This window comes from Bradysia coprophila, unplaced genomic scaffold (genome assembly GCF_014529535.1).
Source record: "Bradysia coprophila strain Holo2 unplaced genomic scaffold, BU_Bcop_v1 contig_50, whole genome shotgun sequence".
Taxonomy (NCBI): Eukaryota; Metazoa; Arthropoda; class Insecta; order Diptera; family Sciaridae; genus Bradysia; species Bradysia coprophila.
The window spans coordinates 1,138,488-1,161,734 of record NW_023503751.1 but is presented as its reverse complement, the minus strand read 5'-3'; the positions used below and the strand labels follow the sequence as shown (position 1 = coordinate 1,161,734).

At 38.4% G+C, this 23,247-nt stretch overlaps 1 protein-coding gene and 1 long non-coding RNA gene across 2 annotated transcripts; one reads left to right on the top strand and one right to left on the bottom strand.

The window, feature by feature from the left end:
- The first annotated feature begins 4,121 nt into the window (after positions 1-4,121).
- On the top strand, positions 4,122-23,247 carry LOC119082943. The gene is made up of 3 exons (XR_005088749.1): positions 4,122-4,344; positions 17,766-17,770; positions 23,237-23,247. It is a non-coding gene; the product is annotated as an uncharacterized LOC119082943 (long non-coding RNA).
- Positions 8,245-9,245, bottom strand: LOC119082938 (platelet-activating factor acetylhydrolase IB subunit beta-like). Its single transcript, XM_037192594.1, has 3 exons — positions 8,905-9,245; positions 8,784-8,844; positions 8,245-8,694 (listed from the first exon to the last, which is right to left on the bottom strand). The coding sequence occupies exons 1-3, from the start codon at positions 9,175-9,177 to the stop codon at positions 8,267-8,269; spliced, it is 762 nt and encodes a 253-aa protein (XP_037048489.1). The 5' UTR covers positions 9,178-9,245; the 3' UTR covers positions 8,245-8,266.

Genomic DNA, 23,247 nt, shown 5'->3' with positions numbered 1-23,247 from the left:
AACTGAACAACAGTTCCCACTAATGTCAAACTACGTTCACATTCATTTTAGAGCTGCATTCTTTTCAGTATATTTCTGAGCGTCATTCAGTTTATACACACACTGAAGCTGCACACTTTTTTTGTGACAGACTTGGGAAATCACAAAAATTATTTGTGTCAGGAAATTTGTAAGTTTTTGTGTGGACAGCTTATTTGTGTGGCGTTTCTACAAGCCAGTACGTAAGAGGTAGAAATCGTTGAAAATGAGTTCAATCATTTTCTTAGTTTTTCTACTAGCTATCCCCAACGTATAAACTGCACCCCGCTTTTCCCGACGATACATACACATAGTAGCAACCTTAGTCCAAAGACCCAAATTTTTCAACAACATTCTGTTCGGCCAAATGAAACAAAAGATCTTTCGACCTTTTTTGGGTATGTATCGCAGCGTCTTTCTAAGCACTACAAGCAGGCCCGTAGCTAGAGGTAATACATGACAAATTAGACTAGGCAAAAGGAAAAAATTAAATATATTTCCGAACGTGCACTTGCACTGAGAAGAATGATCTGAAAACTAGAAACGGGAAATGATTTGTACCGCCAAATAGATATTTCCTAATTTGGGAGTTGTCGAGATTTGAAAATAACTTCACACAAATTTTGTTCAACGAAAACGGTTATGTCCAGGTTCTTATGTCGAAAAAAACCGTATCGCGCGCTAGAGAGTTTGGTAGAATTTCGACCACGGGATATTGTAGAGGGGGTCCAAGTTACCTAAAAAAATTTTTTTTTGGGGTTCCCGAACCGGTCGAATCGGTAAAAAACCGGTTTTAGTGTAAAACTAAAAACATCAATATCTCCGTTAAAAATCAATATTTTTTTATGCGGTAAATTTTATTTGAAAGGCCGAACCATTGCCGACATTTCGTTGAATAACTTTTTTTGGGATCTCAAAGCTGCCCAAACTATCTGGGATGTCCTAAAATGTGACACTAAAAAACCGCTAACTTTGACAATCTCTGCGGCCTGTAAATCCTAACTGATTTTAATGATCAGAGGTGTTTTGGAAAGCTGGAGACTAACTCTTTCAGATCTAGCTGGCCGACCATACACGTACCATAGGATGTGTAGATATGGGCCTGGGAACCGAGCATAGCTATTTTTCGTACCAATATTATTGATTTTATGAAGTGCCGTGGCTTAGTTTTCCCTATTTTATACTCAAAACAACTAACAAGTCACTCTTAGAGATTTCCTACATAGTGGCTTGAGTTTCCTTTAATCTTATGAGATCAACAACGCTCCCAACACTAGAAATTGATGAATTGAAGGACTTTTCTCAATTTTTCTTCATTCCCGACTGGATTTATAGCTTATTTGAGGTGGGAATAGGTCAGTTCCTAACGTTGCATTACTTTTCAGTGCTCATCCTCCCTCCACATCCTATAATTGATGCACCCACATCACTTCCGTCTATTTTTCTTCATTCTTAACTGGATTTATAGTTTCTTTGAGGTGAGAAACAGGTCAGTTCCTAACGTTGCACTACTTTTCAGTGCTCATCCTTCCTCCACATCCTATAATTCATGCACCCACATCACTTCCGTCTATTTTTCTTCATTTCAAACTGGATTTATAGCTTCTTTGAGGTGAGAAACAGGTCAGTTCCTAACGTTGCATTACTTTTCAGTGCTCATCCTCCCTCCACATCCTAGAACGCGTATAACAAATTTATTGGTTCAAGCTTCCGCTTTTCTTTGATGATGCCCTTATTATAAACGGATCATTTTCATTTTAGTGATAGCGCTTATATTTTGTCATTTTTGTCATTTGTAAATTACTTAGAAATTTCGTTGCGGCGTTTGTTTACAAGCCACAATATTTTACAATCTGTAACACACAAGTGGATTGAGGAGAACATTATTAAGTGGCTGACCAGATTCCACAAAAAAACATAGCTAACGCCGACCCGTACGAAACACCTATTCGTATCAAAAGCCTTTACTGTGAAACTCTTCATTTCTCTTACTTCATTTTCTTCTCTGCTGAAAAGCTATTCGCGCTTTAAAATCACTTGCATTATCTTTCTTTGCCTTGTTATCATATACAAATAAATTGCCGGAGGCAATATAGACAGCCCCGTACGAAGTCAACTTTCATAAATTCCTATTTAAACAGCTATATACCGCTATATTTACCTATATTTTCCTATAAATAAACATTTCACAGATGAATATGCTATTATATAGCTCTATATGCCTGTATATAGCTCAATATAGGTGAATATAGATATATATATAGAGATGTCCGTATATGGAATCCCTGAAACCCCACACACATAACAAATTATTTCCATGTTAACAGAAACTCTCTAAGTATCATTTTTCCCAAGATATTTCTATTTTACTAAAATCCAATATGGCCGCCGGCAGCCATTTTGTTAGGAGACCGGAAATAGTACAGACGCTTTACATTCGTTAATACCTTTCAAACAAAAAAAAATTCATGAAATTCGGTCAAAATTTACTCGAGATATTGACAAAATACTCCACGTTCACTGTACGGCCGAGTAGCCAGATAAGAGCTCACTCCAAGAGACCTAGCTCACGCTCCGGAGAACATAACTTCAAATTGGTACGGTCAATACCTATCTAATAAAGCTAAAAGAGACGAAATATGTTCAAATGTGGCCGACCTACAAGCAAAAACTGCTTGCCGCCCTGTGCCTGTTTCACACCAAGGGGTCTAACTCACGAGTCGGTCATCCGATTTCCAAAAACTTTCTTTTTGTCGATCGGTATTGTAAATACCTTTTATTTGACGTATCACTTACAAGTGTAACGTTTAAATGTCCGGAGATATCTTCGAAAAACCGTAAAGCACTTATTGGGCCACAGCTCGGGAGGGGTCGATCCAAAATCACTCATCTTCGAACTTAGCCTGTCTTTTGACATTACCAAACGGGAAAAAAAATAATTTTCAAAATCAGATGCGTTTTACTCAAGTTGTGCAGACGGGCGGACAGACGGACATTTTTTTTTCTTCACTGATTGGGCATCTCTAGACAACCACAATAGGTTTCCCCTTACTCAGGGAGTCCAATTCGACGTGTTACAAACGTATGCGTACACCTATAAGACCTATAAGATTCTATAGAGCCATCGATCATTCGGATCGGAGGTGGCTTGAATTCATTTTCATAGAAGCTGGATGAAGATTTCGCAAATTCATTCTTAACGTTACGAATTGGCAACGGACCATTAGAATAATATATGAGTGAGTGTTACATTGAAGGAAAAATCATCTTGTTCAGACGCGGATTTTTTGTTGAGCCAGTGCGGCACTGGTTATTTGCTGTTCTTTTGTTCACTTATATCAATCGCAATTCATATCGTAGGTGTTTGTAGTAAAAATAGACTTACTACGTCCTTCTGATAAAGCGATTACATCAGATAATTAATATGATAATTGTGTAAGATCCGATAAAATTCTCTAGATTTGTCTCCATCAACTCGGCCGATAAGAGAAGAGCATCGTAAAATTGATAAGGGTATTCCCGGTGACGATTCTATATACTCAAGTATATTGAGTTATAGAGTACATCGTGTTTATTACATGACGTCATGACGAATGTCAACCAAAAAAATAATTTACACTCGACGGATTTTGATCAAACAAAATAGCAGTGTGAAGTGCATGATAAAAGGTGTAAAGTGTTGTCAGGAAACTGCTTTGTTTTAACGATTTTTTTTGAACAAGAGTCCCTTCACGCGAAATCGTATTTGTTCTCAATTTGAGTAGTAAAACGTTTGTAAATGATGCAGGATGACCTGAATGATTTTCTCTCGCTTTAAATGTCCCTCAAGATCTGATTGATTTTTATCAGATTTTGTGTCCGTAAAGGTGTGATAAAAACTTTGTATCAATTTTTTTCTGTTTTCAGGTGATTTAATAATATGTCAGGCTTTAACCAGGGTTTAGGTGCCATCGATGCCATTCACAGATTACGCATGTTAAAAATGATAGTTTGTTAACACTATCATACACCGTATCAAACACTTATTATCGATCTTTATAAAACGTCCGAAACGACGTAGAGCCGGATCAGTCGAATTGGGATGATTTGTGGCGACCATGACAATGATGTGTGGTCTCCGAAAATCGTGGCTCTTCTGCGAAGAGCCGTGTCAAAAGCCACACAAAAATTTGTTTAGGGCACCGACATTCTGTGTTAACGAACGTAGCATAAACTCCACGGTCCTCGAACCGACCTGACACAATTAGCCTTCCATTGATGGGGGCGTTTATAACAACAAGATCACGGACCACCTTGTAATACTGTTTGTTTGCTATCGCATAGCAGGTCCAACAACACTTTGCTCCAGCAACATTCTTTGTTCTCGATCCCGCTATATGATGTCGGGTCAGCCCGTAGTTTCGCGGCAAACGCTCCCCACATGTGAAGAAAATACTGACTGTACGTACAACTCTAGCGCATCGACATCGGTAACCGCTGTCTTCACTATGTGTACTACGGCCTGGGCCTGTGCCATATCTTTAAATCTTAGACCCGTACGAAGTACTGGGGTCTTATAGGTTTACGCATACGTTTGTAACACGTCGAATTGGACTCCCTGAGAAAGGGGTAACCTATTGTGGTTGTCTAGAGATGCCGAATCCGCGAAAAAAAATGTCTGTCCGTCCGTCTGTCTGTCCGTTCTCTAACTTGAGTAAAACGCATCCGGTTCTGAAAATTCTTTTTTTTCCCGTTTGGTAATGTCAAAAGACAGGCTAAGTTCGAAGATGGGCGATTTCGGATCGACCTCTCCGGAGCTGGGGCCCAATACGTGCCTAAGTGTTTTTCGACGATATCTCCGGACAATTAAACGTTACAGTTGTAAGTGATACGTCAAATAAAAGGTATTTACAATACCAATCGACAAAAAAAAAGTTTTTAAAATTCGGATGACCCACTCGTGAGTTAGAGCCCTTGGTGTGAAACAGTCACAGGGCGGCAAGCAGTTTTTGCTTGTAGATCGGCCACATTTGAACATATTTCGTCTGTTTTAGCTTTATTGGATAGGTATTGACCGTACCAATCAGGGAAAAAAAAGTTTTTGAAATTATGTTCACTGGAGCGTGAGCTAGGTCTCTTGGAGTGAGCTCTTATCTGGCTACTCGGCCGTACAGTGAACGTGGAGTATTTTGTCAATATCTCGAGTAAATTTTGACCGAATTTCATGAATTTTGTTTTGTTTGAAAGGTATTAACGAATGTGAATCGTCAGTACTATTTCAGGTCTCCTAACAAAATGACTTCTGGCGGCCATATTTGATTTTATTAAAAGTGATATATCTTGGGGAAAATGATACTTAGAGAGTTTCTGTTAACAGAGAAGTAATTTGTTATGTGTGTGGGGTTTCAGGGATTCCAGGGATTCCTCTGTGAAATGTTTATCTATAGTGAAATATAGGTAAATATAGCGGTATATAGCGGTTTAAATAGGAATTTATGAAAATTGACTTCGTACGGGGCTGTCTATATTGCCTCCGGAAATTTATTTGTATATGATAACAAGGCAAAGAGTGGATAATGCAAGTGATTTTATAGCGCGAATAGCTTTTCAGTAGAGAATGAAGTAAGAGAAATGAAGAGTTTCACAATAAAGGCTTTTGATACGAATAGGTGTTTCGTACGGGTCGGCGTTAGCTATGTTTCTAGACAAATTTAAGTAAAATATGCTATTTCGATGCTGACAGTTTGTTATTTGTCATTCGGACAGATGTCAAAACATCTATCGACCAAAGCCGTCTAAAATGCTGTCATCAGTGGTGAGAACGTAGTTCTACATTTCTTGTTATTTCCTTAGAAATGGCGATGAGCTTAATCTGTGAATCTGTGATTAGATCTGTTGGCGACAACTATCATGAAATATAATTTATTTATTCAAAGCGAAAAAAAAGACTGCTCACATACGGCGCAGTCAATAAAAAAAACTATCATGAACTCCGATCATCACTTTGGGCCATATATTTCAAAATGCATGTTGGTTGAATCAAATGAAATAAAAGCTTTTAAGATGACAAATAAGACTGAGCTAAAGTATCTCGAACTGTCACGTCCCATATCAGTGACTTTCCTCTACTCCACGGAATTAATGTCATTCCGTCTGGCCGTTTCCCATCGTCTCTCGAAATCCCTGGTGGTTGCAAAATATTAGGGACACCAACTGACGAAATAGCATGCGAGAAGATGTTGTTAATATCATCGTGTCCCGGCATCCATCCTTTACTATTCTTACAAGACAAACCATGACGATCGTATTCGTCTACTAGCTTTCCACAAACACAACGGTGTTCTTCACAAATCTTGCAGTCCAATCTAAGTGCCACGGCAATTCTTGCCGCCGTATTGTCTAAAAGTAACCCCTGATCAGTCAAAAAACCCTAAAAGGGTAAATGTGACGCAAGTCCTTTATCTTACTTACAAAACAACTGATATCGCTGAGGGTGACGCATTGTGCGTCGTACGCATAAGTTTTATGAAAAAAAAAATTTACTAAAAAAATTTGTGAAAGAAAATTTTACAACAAGAAATTTGCGTCACAAGTGGCAGATGATTCGGTTTACTTCCGTTTGAATTCTTTCAGTACAGTTTTTATCCATTTTGCTAACAATAGGTTCCTCAACATCTGCCACTTCTGACGCAAATTTCTTGTTGTAAAATTTTCTTTCACAAATTTCACAATGCCTTGGAACATCTCACTCATGTCGATAATAACCCAAATCCATCAAAAAATCCGATGGAAGTTAGGTAGTGCCAGAGGAATCATCTGTCATCCCAAAATTTAGGAACCAACCTAGTTAATTCTTAATGATCACAACAATTCCCAACAAGAAATACATCCCAAAACAACACACACCATTCACCATCACATTATCATCCATATCATGCAACAAAATATACAACTCACACACACATACAAATTGGCTTTTATATGGCATTTGCATGGAGACTTTTGAGAGTTCTAGCTCCCAAGATATGAGTTTTTTCCAACTTTTGAAAATTCCATTCTTATTTTTGGGCCAATATTAGCCTATAACCAAAATTTCAGGAAAATCTATAGAAACGTTTAGGAGTTGCTGGATCCACTTTTCCATAGGAACTAACTAACTAACTAACGTAGGCGATTTCAGTTATCTGAAAAAACGAAATTTTGCTTATTTTCATACAAACATCAATATTTCGAAGTTCAATATCTCGGCCAATTTTGAAGCTGCAGTAACGTGTGATAGCTCGTTGAACTCGTATGGATTCCTAGATTCCAGATATCCTAGTTTGGGAGTCGTTGGAGTTTAGGGGGAGAAGTCAAAAAGTTGCTGTAAATATGCTCCGCTGTCCTCAATTTTTTTTTTAAACATTTTTGGTAGTGGACTTGCTTACTAACGTGCTGGCATGATTACTTGAATTTATAACTTGAACGACTTTGAAGACTCTTTCGTCGATGATGCAAGTAACCTAGCACGGTCCACTGGAGAACTAGAAACCAACAGCTCGTCAAAAACGTTTCGCACACCTATCAAGTCCCATTTCTTTTGAATACTTTTAGCTTTTTCGCTCAACAACGAGTATTCAGAAGGAAGAATTTACAAAACCGACAAAATGTCACCGTTTAACACTTTTAAACCAAACTTGCTGAGGATCTCATTCGACAAGTTCGAAGACTGATGGACAATACGCCGTATAGGCCAACTAGAAATTGCCTCATCGTTTATAATTAGTAACTTCAGTTGAAAATAGCAATTGCCACAACTTACATCACGGGCTAAAATGGTCCCCACAACGTCCTCTACAACATATAAAAAAGTTGTTTGTGTTTTTGAACGACCTCAACCCCCTTTACCTATTTTGAGGTGTGACTCGTATGGCTGCATAAATTCCAAATATTGGGGGTAGTAGGAAGCAAGGGTGAAGAGTCACAAAGTTGATGCTATTATGTTCCGCCCGACCCCCATTTTCTTGTAGTATAGGACTTGCGTCGCGCTCGCTTACGAACTTGCGGGTATGATTAGCACCTTGTTTCACTGTTCTTTGGCTTACAGTGGCGCTGAGTTTACGACGGCAATGGGGGTAAATGTCACCCATCACAACTCAAAAATTTTCAAATATTTTTTTACCATTTTGTGCCCTTGTGCTCCACATGAAGATATGTAAAGTCGGCGCCTCTGGATTTTTATGCTATTTATTCACTCAACAGCTTATTTCTTACAAACAATTTATTTATATTAATGATAGTTGAACACTATAAGAGATGAACAAACTAGCATCACCAAATAGAAACCGGCAATGATCGGTTGAGTTGCGGAGTTATACATTTCGTCAAATAACAGCAAATGCACTTCATTCCACTTCACATACCCCTGAGAATTTGAAGGCAGCAAATCGTTCAAGCACAATTCGTCGTAAAAATTTCCTGTCCGTTTGTGGTAACGGTCGACCATATTCAAAAATCTAACTGAATTTCTATTATCAAGCAACGCAACGTTTCTGTAAATGCTTTCTATTAGTTCGCTTGTTGCTGCGTCGTTTCGCCTGAGTACACCAACAAGAAGTATTTTTGTTGATGGTAATGCTTCACTCAATTCATTGACAATCGCGGTTATACCTCGAGCAATCGAAGAGTCAGTAAATCCATTCGGAATATTTTTTGTTCCTGGATAACATTTGAAAGGAGCATTCAATCTCAAAGTGTGGATCGTTTGTAGACTGTGCTATGAATTGAATTAAAGGATATTGACCTACCAATTTTTAAGATGCTAACTCTTGGTTGAATTCCATCCACTTCTCTATCCGTCCAAAGTACCTGAAATTAAATTAAGCTTCAGATCCATACGATGGTAACAATGATTTTTATTTGTCTCACATCTTGTGCCGAATCACCACCGACTCCAGCCGTTCTTAATGGAACATAGTGCTCGATGTATAAATGTAGACCATCCGGTTGCCATCGCCTTGTAACAGAATCTTTGATAAAGAGAACGGTTATGTTGGTTCCATTCACACGATTATTACTAACAAAGCCATTGTGCAACGCTAACCAATTTTTATCCAGTGGTGACGGCAGCCAAGGTTGCTTCTGAGCAATGGTAAATGAGGTAAAAAGCAAAATAATAGTCAGACGACAGCAAGATGCCATTACAACGAAAGTGGATATTGAAATGAAGCGAATTTTTTTTTTAAAGCAATTTAGTAAGTAACAATCTTATCTTAATGCGCTCGTGTTACTAGTAATACTTCAACATTTAAATGATCTACAACATTTTCGGTGGGAGCGTCCATGTAGTATGTACTCACTTGAGTGGGTGGGTTCCTACAAACAACAAAAGAATTGCTTACTTTGTTTACTGTTTTAGCGGTGCCTAAGTACTAAAGACGCCGTAAGCATACTTACGTAATGTGTGAACGCTCCCACCATACAATGCAGCCACAAAGCTGATATAAAAGATTTTTATTAGCCTGATGAATATGTGTATGTGGCGGTTATTCCCGGTTACGATTTCTTAGTCGAGTTTATTGCATATATCGAGTATAAACTGTATAAGTATGACAAATGACAACTGAAAAACAAATAAGTTGTGACTCGACGGATAACTTAGTTTTTTTTTCACCAGCACAATTATCGAATCTCTGAATTCTTTTGATCTAATTGTCACCGATTTTGATAATACAACTTTGATTCGTTCCAAATCTTTTACACTTCACAACAGCCAGCAGACGGTTATCAGCCGAACGAAAAGTGACCCGTTCATCACAATTTCTTTATCATTACGCGGCATAAACAGGTGGAGAGGCCTATTCGACGCCACAACACTGAGATTATTGTGCACATACCCAGGTTGTTTCGAAATTATGAATCTATGCAAAAACACTGAAGTTAGGTAATCGAAATACACCAACAAGTCAATCCTGAGCAGCCGAGTGACGTGACCTGGGGTTGACCCATATACAACCGTACAACGCATAACAACCTTAGAGAGGTGAATTCGAGAGAGAATTTCATCTATTTTCTCTCACAAATTCGCCTCTCTAAGGTTTTTATGCGTTGTACGGTAGCATAGCGACCGTCGCTGTAAATCGAACGGAAGGACTGAACTATTTCTCAAAAAAAGTTCCAGCTAACAGACAGCTAGACCTAGCACTGGACAGCAATACGTGAGATGCGCTAACAACATAGACTTAACAAAGAGCTCGCGCGTCTTCAATGGTATGAAACGAGCGATAGGCCACATGTTACGGAGTCCAGCAAAAATCTTTGCAGACACCAAGCCGGCATGACTATCCCAGCCTGATCATCCTGATCATCCGAGAATTTAGAAATAAGCAAAAATCGTTGATTAACTGTGATGGGTGTGTGCTAACGTCGTTTGTAAATTTATTAGTTTTCTGAGACTAGCCAAAAAATAAAACGATTGAAATGTGATACGCCATGTGCTTGATTTTTCAAGGTTTCTTAGAGTTTGAACGTTGTGAACGTTGACAGTGGTAGTTATCCACAATCTTCTTTTTCAAGCACAACGATATTGTTACTCTTATCTGCTTTGGCAAATATAACATCTTTATCTTTCAATGACTTCACTGTTTCTTCTTTTTCAGCCTGTTTCTATCCACTGCTGAATGTAAACAATATTCTTAATTCCGTTTGTCCATCTCTCTGGTGGTCTACCTATAGCTCGTCTTTTATGTGGTCGCCAGTTCATGATCTTTTTGGTCCAACGTTCGTCTGTCCTTCTTGCAATATGTCCCGCCCAGCTCCATTTCAGAGATGCTATTCTTTCCATGACATCAACGATCCTGGTTTGTTGTCGAATCCATTTATTCGTCATTCTGTCTCTGAGTGTTATTCCAAGCATACTCCGATCCATGGCTCTTTGTGTCACTCTCAATTTATCTTCGGATGCTTTCGTTAAAGTCAACGTTTCCGCTCCATAAGTGAGCACTGGAAGGACACAAGTGTCGAAAACTTTGCGTTTCAGACTATTATTCATTTTGCTTTTGAAAATTAGTCTGAGTTTTCCGAACGCTGTCCATGCAAGACCAATCCTACGTCTTATTTCTGCAGTTTGGTTGTCCAGACCTAACTTCAGTTTATGTCCTAGATATACGTAGCTGTCGACTCGTTCAATGACAGTGTCACCAATTTTGATTTCTCTATCGTCCCCGATGTTGGTCATGACTTTTGTTTTCGATAAGTTCATCTTGAGGCCAACTTTGCTCGCCTCTTCACTTAACTGTTGTAGCATAAGCTGAGCCTGACCTAGATTCGCTGCTATCGGTACAATGTCATCAGCGAAGCGGAGATTGCTCAGGTTCTCTCCATTTATCTTTATTCCCATTTTACTCCAGTTTAACTTCCTAAAAACACTCTGCAGAATCGCCGTGAATAATTTCGGTGAAATGGTGTCACCCTGCCTTACACCTCGGCCGATTCTGAATTTCTCCGTGCTCTTATGAAGTTTTATACATGAAGTAGCATTTTTGTACACATATCGAATTGTGTTGGAGTACCTTGAGTCTACTCTACATTCGTCTAATGCGTCCAATATCGACCATGTTTCCACTGAATCGAAAGCTTTTTCGAAGTCTATGAATAGCAAGACTATGTCGATGTTGACGACACTTCTCAATAAGCGTCATAATGATCATCATAATGATAATCATCATGAACTTGAACAGAAGAACTTCTAATAATCTGAAATGACATGATATAAAAATCTAGAGATAGAAAGTAAAGATTCGAATTTCGAATTTAACAATAATATTGGTATAACTTGTGCCGCACGAGTAAATGTTAAGGCTCACAGGTGGCAGTAACGTCTCGAGCTCAAAAACGAAATACACCTTTTGTTAGAACGTCACAATTCGCTCGTCTCGCAATCCCAAATGGTACACCAAGGAACTTCTACACCTGAAAAACGTGCGGAACAAAGAGTTTAGGAAACTAAGTGCAAAACGAAAGCATCAGCTGCTGAATGTTATCCCGACAGTTTTGGATGATATGGGTCATTCAAGTAGTACGTACTCCCAAAATTGACGATTTTTGACCCCCCCCCCCCTCCCCCCTGCACGCTTTTGCACGATTTTGTAGACACCTATCCCCCTACCCCATAAATACGCACAAAATACACAAAATTCTATGTTTTGAAAAATTCTTTAAAAAAAATAAAAAGTAAGTATTTTACGGTATTTTACACAATTTTTTGGTTAAGAAAAATTGGTATCGATTTTTACAACCAACCGGCTTGCCACCACCGATTTCGCTTCAACAAACTAAAGACAGACTGAAAATAGCAGAGGTCAAGGAAATAGACAAATATGCCAGTTTGTTTGTGTCGCTAGCGATCAATGATACCGAAAAACTTAAGATGTTGCTTGAGAAATCATCAAAAAAAAATCGTTTACGATTCGTTCTGTCCGTCCGTGCAAGGCAAAGTCACTGGTAGAATCTGTGTTTGCGGTCGCTACTTTAGCTCCGTGTCTTCAATGAAAAGCCACTTGAAAGCAAATGTGTCATGCAAAACATCTGTACCGCAGGTAAAACCATTGAAATTGTTAGGACAGAGAAAAAATGAAAAGTTTGTCGTTGTGCAATATGACACAGAAGAAGATGTGGAATGGGTATATGATCTAGATCTTGAAAGTGATGAAATGTTTGAAGAGCCGGCAGAGCCAGAAAACGAACATTTTTCTATAGAAACAATTTTGACTCCAATTTGGAAGGAGGACAAATAATAATTTTGTTTTTAAAAGTTTTAAAATAAAAATTTTGATTTCAAACAGTGCGCACATTTTTAGCAGACCCCCCCTCCCCTGCACGTTTCAGCCCGGTTTTTACGAAAATTTTGAAAAGAGCTGAGAAAGGCAATCCGTTTCACCCTAAAAAACTTTTTAATCTGCAAACCAATTGCCCGCAGATCTATCAAAATTTGTCCGAAGTTAAGTCCACTGTAACGTACTTCAAACGATCAGAACTCAATTCGACATTGCCAACGACACTAAAGCAAGAAGTAGAAACTAGATGGGATAGCCAGCTAATGTTACTGGAATCATTCATGAAAGTCAAAGACGAAGTGCAATCGATTTTGCTGAAGCATCGGCAATTGGATAAAAAATATTGACTACGAATTGTTGGAAGAATTGATCCAGTTTCTAACGCCAATACGGACTTGTTCTACAATGCTCAGCGGAGACAAATACCCAACGATTCATCTCGTGGCAGTAGCTTTCAACAAATTGAAAGATGAAATCAATATGTTCCAACCAAAGTGTGACGATATGCACAAACTGCTAGAACAAGCAAAATTCTGTCTGAAAGAGTATGTGGTAACGCAGAACATTCACTTTGCAGCATGTTTATTAGATCCTAGGTAAAACAGTTAAGAGATAATTTGGTCTTGGTGGTTAAAAAACCAAATTAATTGAAACTTTTCTTGGCAGATATAGACAGCTAATTTTTGCTAAGAAATATGAACGACGAAACGCGATTCAACTGTTAAAGGATCTAGTAGATGATTGTTTTGATGAAAATGAGAAGACGAGTAGCGATCAAACGATTACTCAAGCAAAACGTATTTGTTGCCTTGAATTTGAGCTTTTATTTGCTTGAGCCGCAATTTTTTAAATTTTTACCGGGATTCTTGTTCAATTCAATTCAAAATTGAGTTAATTTTATCCAAATTTTTATTGAACTTGTATTGCCCATTTCTTGTTGAACTAAATAAATTTGAATGAAGTTTTATGGGTGGAAATTATTGTTGACGGATTGCCTCAATTGATTGGCTGTGGCTGTACGATTTTCGATACCCCCCACAAAGAGTGACCAAAAATCCAGAAAATAGCTCCGAAATACAGCTTTATCTATACAGAATAACGTCAGTTGTGGACGCAGGGTTTATTTTTGGGAATTAAATTCCAGGAAATTCTCCAAAATTCCTGTTTTCTGTAAAATATTATCCTGTAAGAACAATGCATGCCTATATCTATAGAGAAAAGAACAGAAAATACGTAGTTTTTGAGAATATAATTCCCTTAAAATAGGCACTGTGTGGACGAAAGTTTGTCTAAAATCATTTTTAGACTCCCGAAGGAGTCAAAGAAAAATGTTCAACCACTCGAGATTGATGCACGTACCTCGAGAATGTTAAGTGGCTTAACAAAATCAACATCTAGTGTCATTGGAATGGCAATGAGAAGTATTAGTAAACTATAAGAAAATGAATTTCGATTTAGTTTGTGTTCTATTTTCAGTTTATATATACATCCTGATTAAATAACCTTGCTCTGTTGTTTGAAGTCTTTGTTTAGAAAATCTTTAATTTTTACCAGCAATCAGCGTGTTAATTAATTAATACGAATGCAATAACTTGAACCACATCAAATTAAATTTTTTATTTATTTTTTTCCCCCTCATTTATTTAAGAAATTTGCATATACCAAGAAAAGGTGGTCAGGCCTTCATCCCAACCTGTAAAAACTTGGATCTTTTCAGATTACATTATAAATAAAAAATGTCTTCCAAAGGTTTCGCCGCAGGAATTGTTCCCATTACGCAACTAGCATTGAAGCGTTGAATAGCCAACGAGATTCTTTGTGTTAGATAAAATTTTGATTTCTTATCACCAGTTAATTCCTGCAACTTCGAACCAATAGTGTTGATGAAATTTTTTGATTCTGTACTCCAAGGACCCATCTTAACTGTTTTACCTAGGATCTAATAAACATGCTGCAAAGTGAATGTTCTGCGTTACCACATACTCTTTCAGACAGAATTTTGCTTGTTCTAGCAGTTTGTGCATATCGTCACACTTTGGTTGGAACATATTGATTTCATCTTTCAATTTGTTGAAAGCTACTGCCACGAGATGAATCGTTGGGTATTTGTCTCCGCTGAGCATTGTAGAACAAGTCCGTATTGGCGTTAGAAACTGGATCAATTCTTCCAACAATTCGTAGTCAATATTTTTTATCCAATTGCCGATGCTAAAAGAATATAATTATTAGATGAAGTCAAATCTGAATAATGTTTGTGTTTTTCAAGCGCTGCAAAATTTGCGAGTTCGCCAGCTTTTTTAGATGTTTTCGACAAGTATGAATCAGCGAACGTGTCTACGCAAGTCGCGTCCCAGACCAAAGGTTTTCCTTTAGACCATGGCGTCAAAGTTACTCCATCAGGTTTCTTTCCGTCATTTCTTGATAATCCTTTTGGTTCCAGGTGGTTTGGAAGATGAAGGGACATAAGTGCTCGACTTATGATTTCATTCAATTCTATATGACGTAGATATCTGCCTGCACTTTTTTGGCAACTCAATCCATGCAGACCTCCTGCGGATACTACAGATCCGCACAGACCCGTGTGTACCAAACATATATCACAACCTAGTCGTTAACCAATACAGATTCTTATCGAATTACTGTCCATAAAAGTTCCAATGTTTGAAGAAGGAATTGCATGAAGCCAAGCATTTGATTCTTTACACTGTAGTGCTTTAAAACGAGCCAGATCAAGCTTCGATGTAAAAACCAGTTCTTTCTTGATAATTCGTTTTGTATTGATCATGTCCCAAGCTTTTTGCGAAGTCTTCAAAGATGGCTCTTCAACATTTAAACTTTTCCATTTCTCCGAAGCTTCATCAAAATTAGCAATGAAAGGCACGTCTTGAGAGTTTAGAATTTGAGAGACGTGACCTCCAACACCAAATGACGAACCAAGGAAAGCAGGTAAAGAAATGTCTTGAAGTCTTCTTATTCCAAGACCACCTTCGTTAATGGGTAAAGTCGCTTGCGTCCATTGCTTGTGATTCAAATCTACATTCAGTATTACTTCCAAAAGATCTTTAATTTCATTGTCAAATGCTGCAAGAAAATCTTCAAATTTCCACGCTGGAGATGTTCAATTTTGGGATTGCAAAACAGTTTCGGAGAAGGAATAATGACGTATGCGAATTTAAAAATTTCAAACGCTCGAACATTACCTTCACTTTGCACAAAACTTTTTCTGCAAATTTCTTGAAACCTTCTTCGAAAAGAGGTGCGCCAAGCAGACTTAAATCTTCCTTAGATACAACCCTGATTCCAGGACAGATTGCATTGAACTTTATATACGTTTCTTCGTCAACTGAGCCCAAACAGAAGAATAGCTCGCATTTCGATGGATTAATTTTGAGACCAATCTTCTCTGCCTCGTTGATCACACATTCAAAATCATGATACACTATTTCGGGCTCATCGCACACACTGCCGTCATCGAGGTACCATACATTTAATTCGCTTTGCAGACGCTGAATTAATCGATGAATAGTTAAAGCAAACAATAAAGGACCCAATGGATCGCCTTGCTGAGTTCCTATTTGCGACAACATGGAATGTTCACCGAAAAATAACAGAGAAGAGTTCCTGTAACATTGCCAAACGTATGTATACAGCGACGGAAATGTACACTTCGCTTCGTTCAACATCACGTCTCTCTCGACTGAATTGAAGGCGTTGCCAAAATCTATTTTCAAAAGGATCTTAGACTTCCCTAAATTAACTGACAAAAAGCTTCTCGTTGCGTGAACAGCTGCTTCACATCCTTGTCTTATCCCGACACCTAATTGTCGGGGGTAGAGATAATTACCAACTTCATCATTAACTTGGGAACAAGCCACTTTGGAGACCAATCGTCTGATAGAAAGACCTACGGCAATAGGGCGGATACCTCCGTCTTTCTTCGTTAACGCACACAATGAAGCACCAAAAGCGTATTTGCAAATTTCATCATTCACTTTACCACGAAGAAGGAAGTTGCACAGTTCTGTTATGACTGAAAGAGATTCTCTACCAGCGTCTAATGCTGAAGCAGATATCAATTTTTTATTAGGTTGAAAGTATGAAAGATTAGTACAACCGAACAAACATGAGCTGGCCGATTTGACGTTGTAATAATTTATAACAGATGTCGCAGATGTCGGTGGTATGAGCGGTATGTAACCGCTGCTTGTCTAGCACATAATAACAACAATCTGAATCGTAGCATGCTTAATATAAGTTTAGTAATGTCGGAATTCAAAACACAAACAAATTGGTTGTAACAAATATAATAATGGTCGCGATTAGAATGTAAAAATCTACAAAATATTATAAATAGTGGTACGGTGAACCCTTTAATAAGTGTTGTGAAAACAACTAAAAGCAATCTGATGTGCAGATTTTGTAGCGTCTGATTAATCTAAAATTAGTGATAAATAACTGTGAATTTTTGCTTAAATCTGCCCGATTTGCCAAATAGCGCAATAACATCATCCGATTAATCTGCTACTAGTGATAAATAGCTGTGATTCCTTGTTTAAATCTGCCTGATATGCCAAACTTATCCCATTGCCATGCCTAAGATATCTTGCTGTCTCTGCAAGCGTAGAACAGAGACAAACAAGCAAAGAGTCCGCATAGGATCCGACTCCAATTGGGTTCTTTTGAACATCCACGCAGAAAAAACCGGTCTGGATATGAACATGTTTTCAAAGGATGATTTTGTCTGCATCAAGTGCCATGGGATAATCTGTCATTATCGTATGAAGGACAGGGGACCGAACAAAGCGGTTCAAGATAACAAGCCGATTGCTCATGAACCAGGCATCACAAGGAAAGTCCTGAGAAGCTTCACCAAATCGAATGTTGACGTTGTGAAAGGTATTTGTAAAGATATTATCCTATCCCACAAAAGATCTAACATTTTACAAATATACTTAGATTGTGTGCCATCGAATCCAGTTAACCCGATCGATTCAGCTTCGATCGATGCTGATTTAATTGCGAGCGATTCCGCAGCTGTTGCGAGCGATTCCGCAGCTGTTGAAGTAAGCACTTCGGCTGACCAAATTGATTCTACAAATCATACCGAAGGTTTTGTAGATTCAACCGGTAATTGTTTTTTTTTCTCCATTTTTGAATTGCCAAGTATTCATAGTGATTGAAAATAGCTTTTCTTTTGCATTTTTCTACCGTAACCGAATGAATTCCTCCGTTACTTAATTTTTTTTTTGGCCAATTACAGCAGTTAAACTACCCGAAGTGAACTATTTCGCCGTCGAAAAATCAAGAAAACCCAAGTCCGTCGTTCGAGACTCGGCATCGTTAAGTGTGTCTCATCAACTTAACTCGTTGAATCTACTACCAAATTCGACATATAACGACGGTGTTGGAGACGGTGATGGTGACATTGTTGGAGACATTGTTGGAGACGGTGTTGGAGACGGTGTTGGAGACGGTGTTGGAGACGGTGTTGGAGACGGTGTTGGAGACGGTGTTGGAAACGGTGTTGGAAACGGTGTTGTAGACGGTGATAAAACTGGTGACCCAATTGCCGAAGCATCCGACATTGTAGCAAATGAAGAACCGTTGCCATCTACACCTTCAGTTACTTCAATCGGTAAGTTTATAACTATTCAAAAACTGCTAAATGCTATATAATCATCAGTTGGGGCTTGGGGCATTTAATTATGTTAAATGATTTTCAGACAATACAACTGAAATTCAAAGCTGTAACGCAATTCAAAAGTCTGCACCAACGTCTTCGGAGTCACACGGATTGTGTACACTTCAAATGGAAGGATTGAAAGCCACTCAATCTTGTTGTTGTCTCTGCCAGTCAAAATACGGAAGGAAAGCATTGCCATGGTCAGCTATTAGACAGGCATGGTTTGAGAAGCGCTGTTATATTCCGAAGTCAAATAGATCATGCGACTTACATCTGACCAGTTCGAATATTTTTACTGACGAGGCGCTTACTTTGATCGACACTACAAAGCAAAAAGTCGATGTTAAAATCGAACACTTTAACGTGTGGCTGCATGCAGTATCAGACCTACCAAAGTCAACACCCTACAACTTCGAAGAAGACGGTGTCGAGCCGGAAAAGTACAAAATGTTTTTCGGAATCGACAAGGAAAACTTCGATGATCTGGTGCAGTATCTAATTGGTAAAATTGAACTTTTTTAAGTCGTCATTCCGATATAGATCGCTCATTATTGTATTTACTATTTAGGCATGAGAAATACATCGACAAGATCACTTCGAACGGCTTTGGCAATGTTCCTGTTACTCCTCAGAAATAATATGAAACAAGAAATAATCGCTCATAATTTTTCGACAACACAACAGGTTGTGAGTAAAACCATTGCCGCTGTTTCTCTAGCCCTGGAGGAGCATTTTGTGCCGAAAAATCTAGGCTATTATCACATTACTCGTGACGAAGCTCTAGAGAAACACTCTATCAAGCTAACGTCAACAGTGTTGGGACAGCCAGAACATCGATTGTGTTTAATCGCCGATGGAACGTACAATTACATTGAGAAACCAGCTGACTTTGGGTTACAAAGAAAAACGTTCTCTGCCCATAAACAGCGGAATTTGTTAAAACCCTTGTACATCGTACTTCCAACTGGTTACATATTGGAGGCGGCTGGGCCATACTTTTGCGATGCTAAAAACAACGACGCTGCGAATATTCGTCACCACTACAAGAATTCGGATTTGTTGCTGTTTTTGGAGGAGGACGATTTTTTTTTGCTCGATAGAGGCTATCGGGACGTCGTTGGTGAAACGGAATCGAAAGGCTTAACCGTTTTTATGCCAAGTCTATTGAATGGGAAACGAACTCACTTCACATGCGAAGAAGCGAATGCATCGAGAAAGGTTAGTTCAATCTCATTTGTAAATTGAAACTTGGGATCTCAAATATTTATCACATTTGAGCTAAGTTGGTTATTGATGTAATTGTGATTGAATTGGGCTTTCTCACAAGATATTGTGACGTGCCGTCAGTTTTTCCATGTTACATATTTCCAACACTAGTCGACATTTGCTTGAACTTTGAAAAACATAAAACGTACTTCAGTAAAATCTATTACTTCATCAAAGTATCTGCCAAGATATCTCCTAATTTCTTTATAGAATCTATCACCTATGTACTTCGCTCTGTAATAGAGCAATATACACAAATGAAGTAGCATATTTAATGATTTTCTTGAGATACGTCTGTCTGAGTTTGTCTTTCCTGAAATTGCTCATTCCTTCATTGTGTTCTCATTGTTTTTCGTCTATATTCCGTAGGTTACAATGTTCAGATGGGTAGTCGAAGCTGTCAATGGTCGTATTAAAAACGTTTTCCCATTTTTCAAACATACCATCGAGGGAACTTACGTACCAAAGATAATGAGATTTAATCGAATAGCTTGTGCCATTATGAACAAATATTTCCCATTGCTATACAAGAACAGCGAATTTCATGATGTAATTGCAGATGTGGTTGCCTCAGATGAAATACCACAAGTGAACGAATTAAAAAATGAAATCGAGGAACTTGGCCTAAGACGTATGACAACTAAGTGGGAAAAGGCATCAGCATCTTCAGTTCTTGATTTTCCAATGTTGTCAATGGACGACCTTAAAAAAATTACGCTTGGCACGTACCAAATCAAAATTGCTCAAAGATATATAGACGAGCATCTGAAGAGTGACACTGAATTCGGAATATTCATTCATCGCGAAAAAAAACATCATCAGAGCCAGAATGCAGTCGCGTTTCAGTAAATCAAAATCCCATGATGCGTGGGTCAAATTCGATAATAACGTAAGCGGGTATGACGCTATCAAAGGGCTGTACTGTTCATGTAAAGTTGGCGAAAGGACTTTAGGATGCTGCAGTCACCTGACCTCGGTTCTACGTTATTTGGGATTTGATCGTCATCAAGCTCGGGAAACGAAATTTCGTTCCGAATATGCGTGGGATGCAATTGATTGTGGTGAGTCTTCAGGAGAAGAATTCGATAGCGATGAGAACCTGATTTAGTCAACATCATGCACACTTGGTCAACCATGTCACCGAATTAGGCTTTTTAACATACTTAGTCACTGTAGACGAATCCAGTCATCATCACCGAAACTAGTCATTATCACCGAATCTAGTCATCACCACCGAATCCAGTCATCACCACCGAATCCAGTCATTGTCACCCAATTCAGTCATCACCACTGAATCCAGTAATCATCACCGAATCCAGTCACCACCACCAAATCTAGTCATCACTGAAGCTAGTCATAGCTGAATCTAGTCATCACCACCGAATCCAGTCATCATCACTGAGTCTAGTCATTGTCACCCCAATCCAGTAATCGCCACCGAATCCAGTCACCACCACCAATCCAGTCATCATAACTGAATCCAGTAATCATCACCGAATCCAGTCACCACCACCAATCCAGTCATCATAACTGAATCCAGTAATCATCACCGAATCCAGTCACCACCACCAAATCTAGTCATCACTGAAGCTAGTCATAGCTGAATCTAGTCATCACCACCGAATCCAGTCATCATCACTGAGTCTAGTCATTGTCACCCAATCCAGTCATCACCACAGAATCCAGTCATCACCACTGAATCCAGTAATCATCAACGAATCTAGTCATCACCACCGAATCCAGTCATTGTCACCCAATCCAGTCATTGTCACCCAATCCAGTCATCATCACAGAATCCAGTCATCATCACAGAATCCAGTCATCACCACTGAATCCAGTAATCATCACTGAATCTAGTCATCACCACCGAATCCAGTCATTGTCACCCAATCCAGTCATCACCACAGAATCCAGTCATCACCACAGAATCCAGTCATCACCACAGAATCCAGTCATCATTACCGAATCTGGTCATCATCATTGAATCCAGTAATCATCACCGAATCCAGTCACCACCACCAAATCTAGTCATCACTGAAGCTAGTCATTGTCACCGAATCCAGTCATTGTTAACGAATCTAGGCATTGTTACCGAACCTAACTTTTAACACCGAATCTAGTCATTGCATCTGATTCTGGCCATTGTAACTCAGTTGAGCGATTAATCGAATATGTAAATTGTATTTTGGATAAAATAAATATTTTGCTTAAAAAGACCTTTACTCACTCAACTATAAATGAAACGTAATACTTTCTCTTCACTACGAGCTTTGCCTTGCATTGCTTTATAGTGAGTTCAATCGAACCTCCCCAACAAGAGCCCATGTTAAACCGAATATCAATTACAATGAAAATTAAAACAAACGACAGTGCGCATTTTTCGTGTTATCACTCAGTTGGAGTTCCCTGACTCACAGACACGATAGGAACGATACTTTGTCTGATAAAAACCGTTTTTATTTTTATGTGAAAGGTATGTATTGCTTGTAATGCTAAAAACTGATTCCATTCGCTTTAAGATACTTAGCAGAAATCTAAGTTTTCAACTGTTAAGCCGCGATTACATCAATATAAACCAAACGACTTCGTTGGTCAAACTATTTCAGTTGTAGCCTTTGCGCAACATTTACAGTTATTTATCACTAGTTGTAGATTAATCATTGTAGTCATTTACATTAAGATAAAAGTGAAATAGTGCAAAATAAGTTTAATGAGAATTCATACTTTTGATGTCGGTAATGTCTGAACGACATTTTGTTAATTGTCTCACAGTATTGGTAAATATCCACAATGTCTTTCATACATATATTAGCAACATCAAAAGTAAACATCCTGTCACCTCGGGCTACTTACAAAAGTACAAGGAAAGTTGCTTTGAATCACAAAAATCTAACAAAGATAAATATTTCGGCCTAAAAATAACAACAGAAACATTGTGACACACACCCACACAGTCAAACGGCAGCTCAGATATGCAAATGTCATTTGATGAACATATGAAAAAGTACTGAAATACCAATTTTAGTCTTTTTACTATTCAAAATATGATTAGGTTTCCAAACTGGCTCTCCTTAGATCGACACACATTTAAATGCAGACGAATTCTTCTGTATACACAACTAATTATGACTTTGAGCCATTCTGGAGTCGTTATTAAAATTATAATTGAAAACGGCCGAAAAAGTCGAGATGCAGTGTTCTCATCTTTAATTTAAAACCAAGAAAAACAACATAAAATTCTGAAACCAACGGCAAAGAAACACAACAAACAATTTAATTGACATTGACATTGCATATTTGTCTCTACAACAATGAGCATCTCTAGTCGGACCGGCACCCCGATTTAGTTCGATCCATCCATTCAAAAATTCAAAGGCTTTGATACCTTGATTGGTTGGTAATGTTTCTTCATCTGCTCTCATGTATCTTATCGATGCAGGATCGTCAAACGATTTTACGAAATTGTGAAGAACTACAGTAGCCACCACA

Coding starts and splice junctions, on each gene's coding strand:
- LOC119082938 (XM_037192594.1), bottom strand. CDS start 9,177: ATGGCATCTTGCTGTCGTCTGACTATTATTTTGCTTTTTACCTCATTT. Junction 8,845..8,904: donor GTGGTGATTCGGCACAAGAT/GTGAGACAAATA, acceptor ATTTAATTTCAG/GTACTTTGGACGGATAGAGA. Junction 8,695..8,783: donor AGTTAGCATCTTAAAAATTG/GTAGGTCAATAT, acceptor AATGTTATCCAG/GAACAAAAAATATTCCGAAT.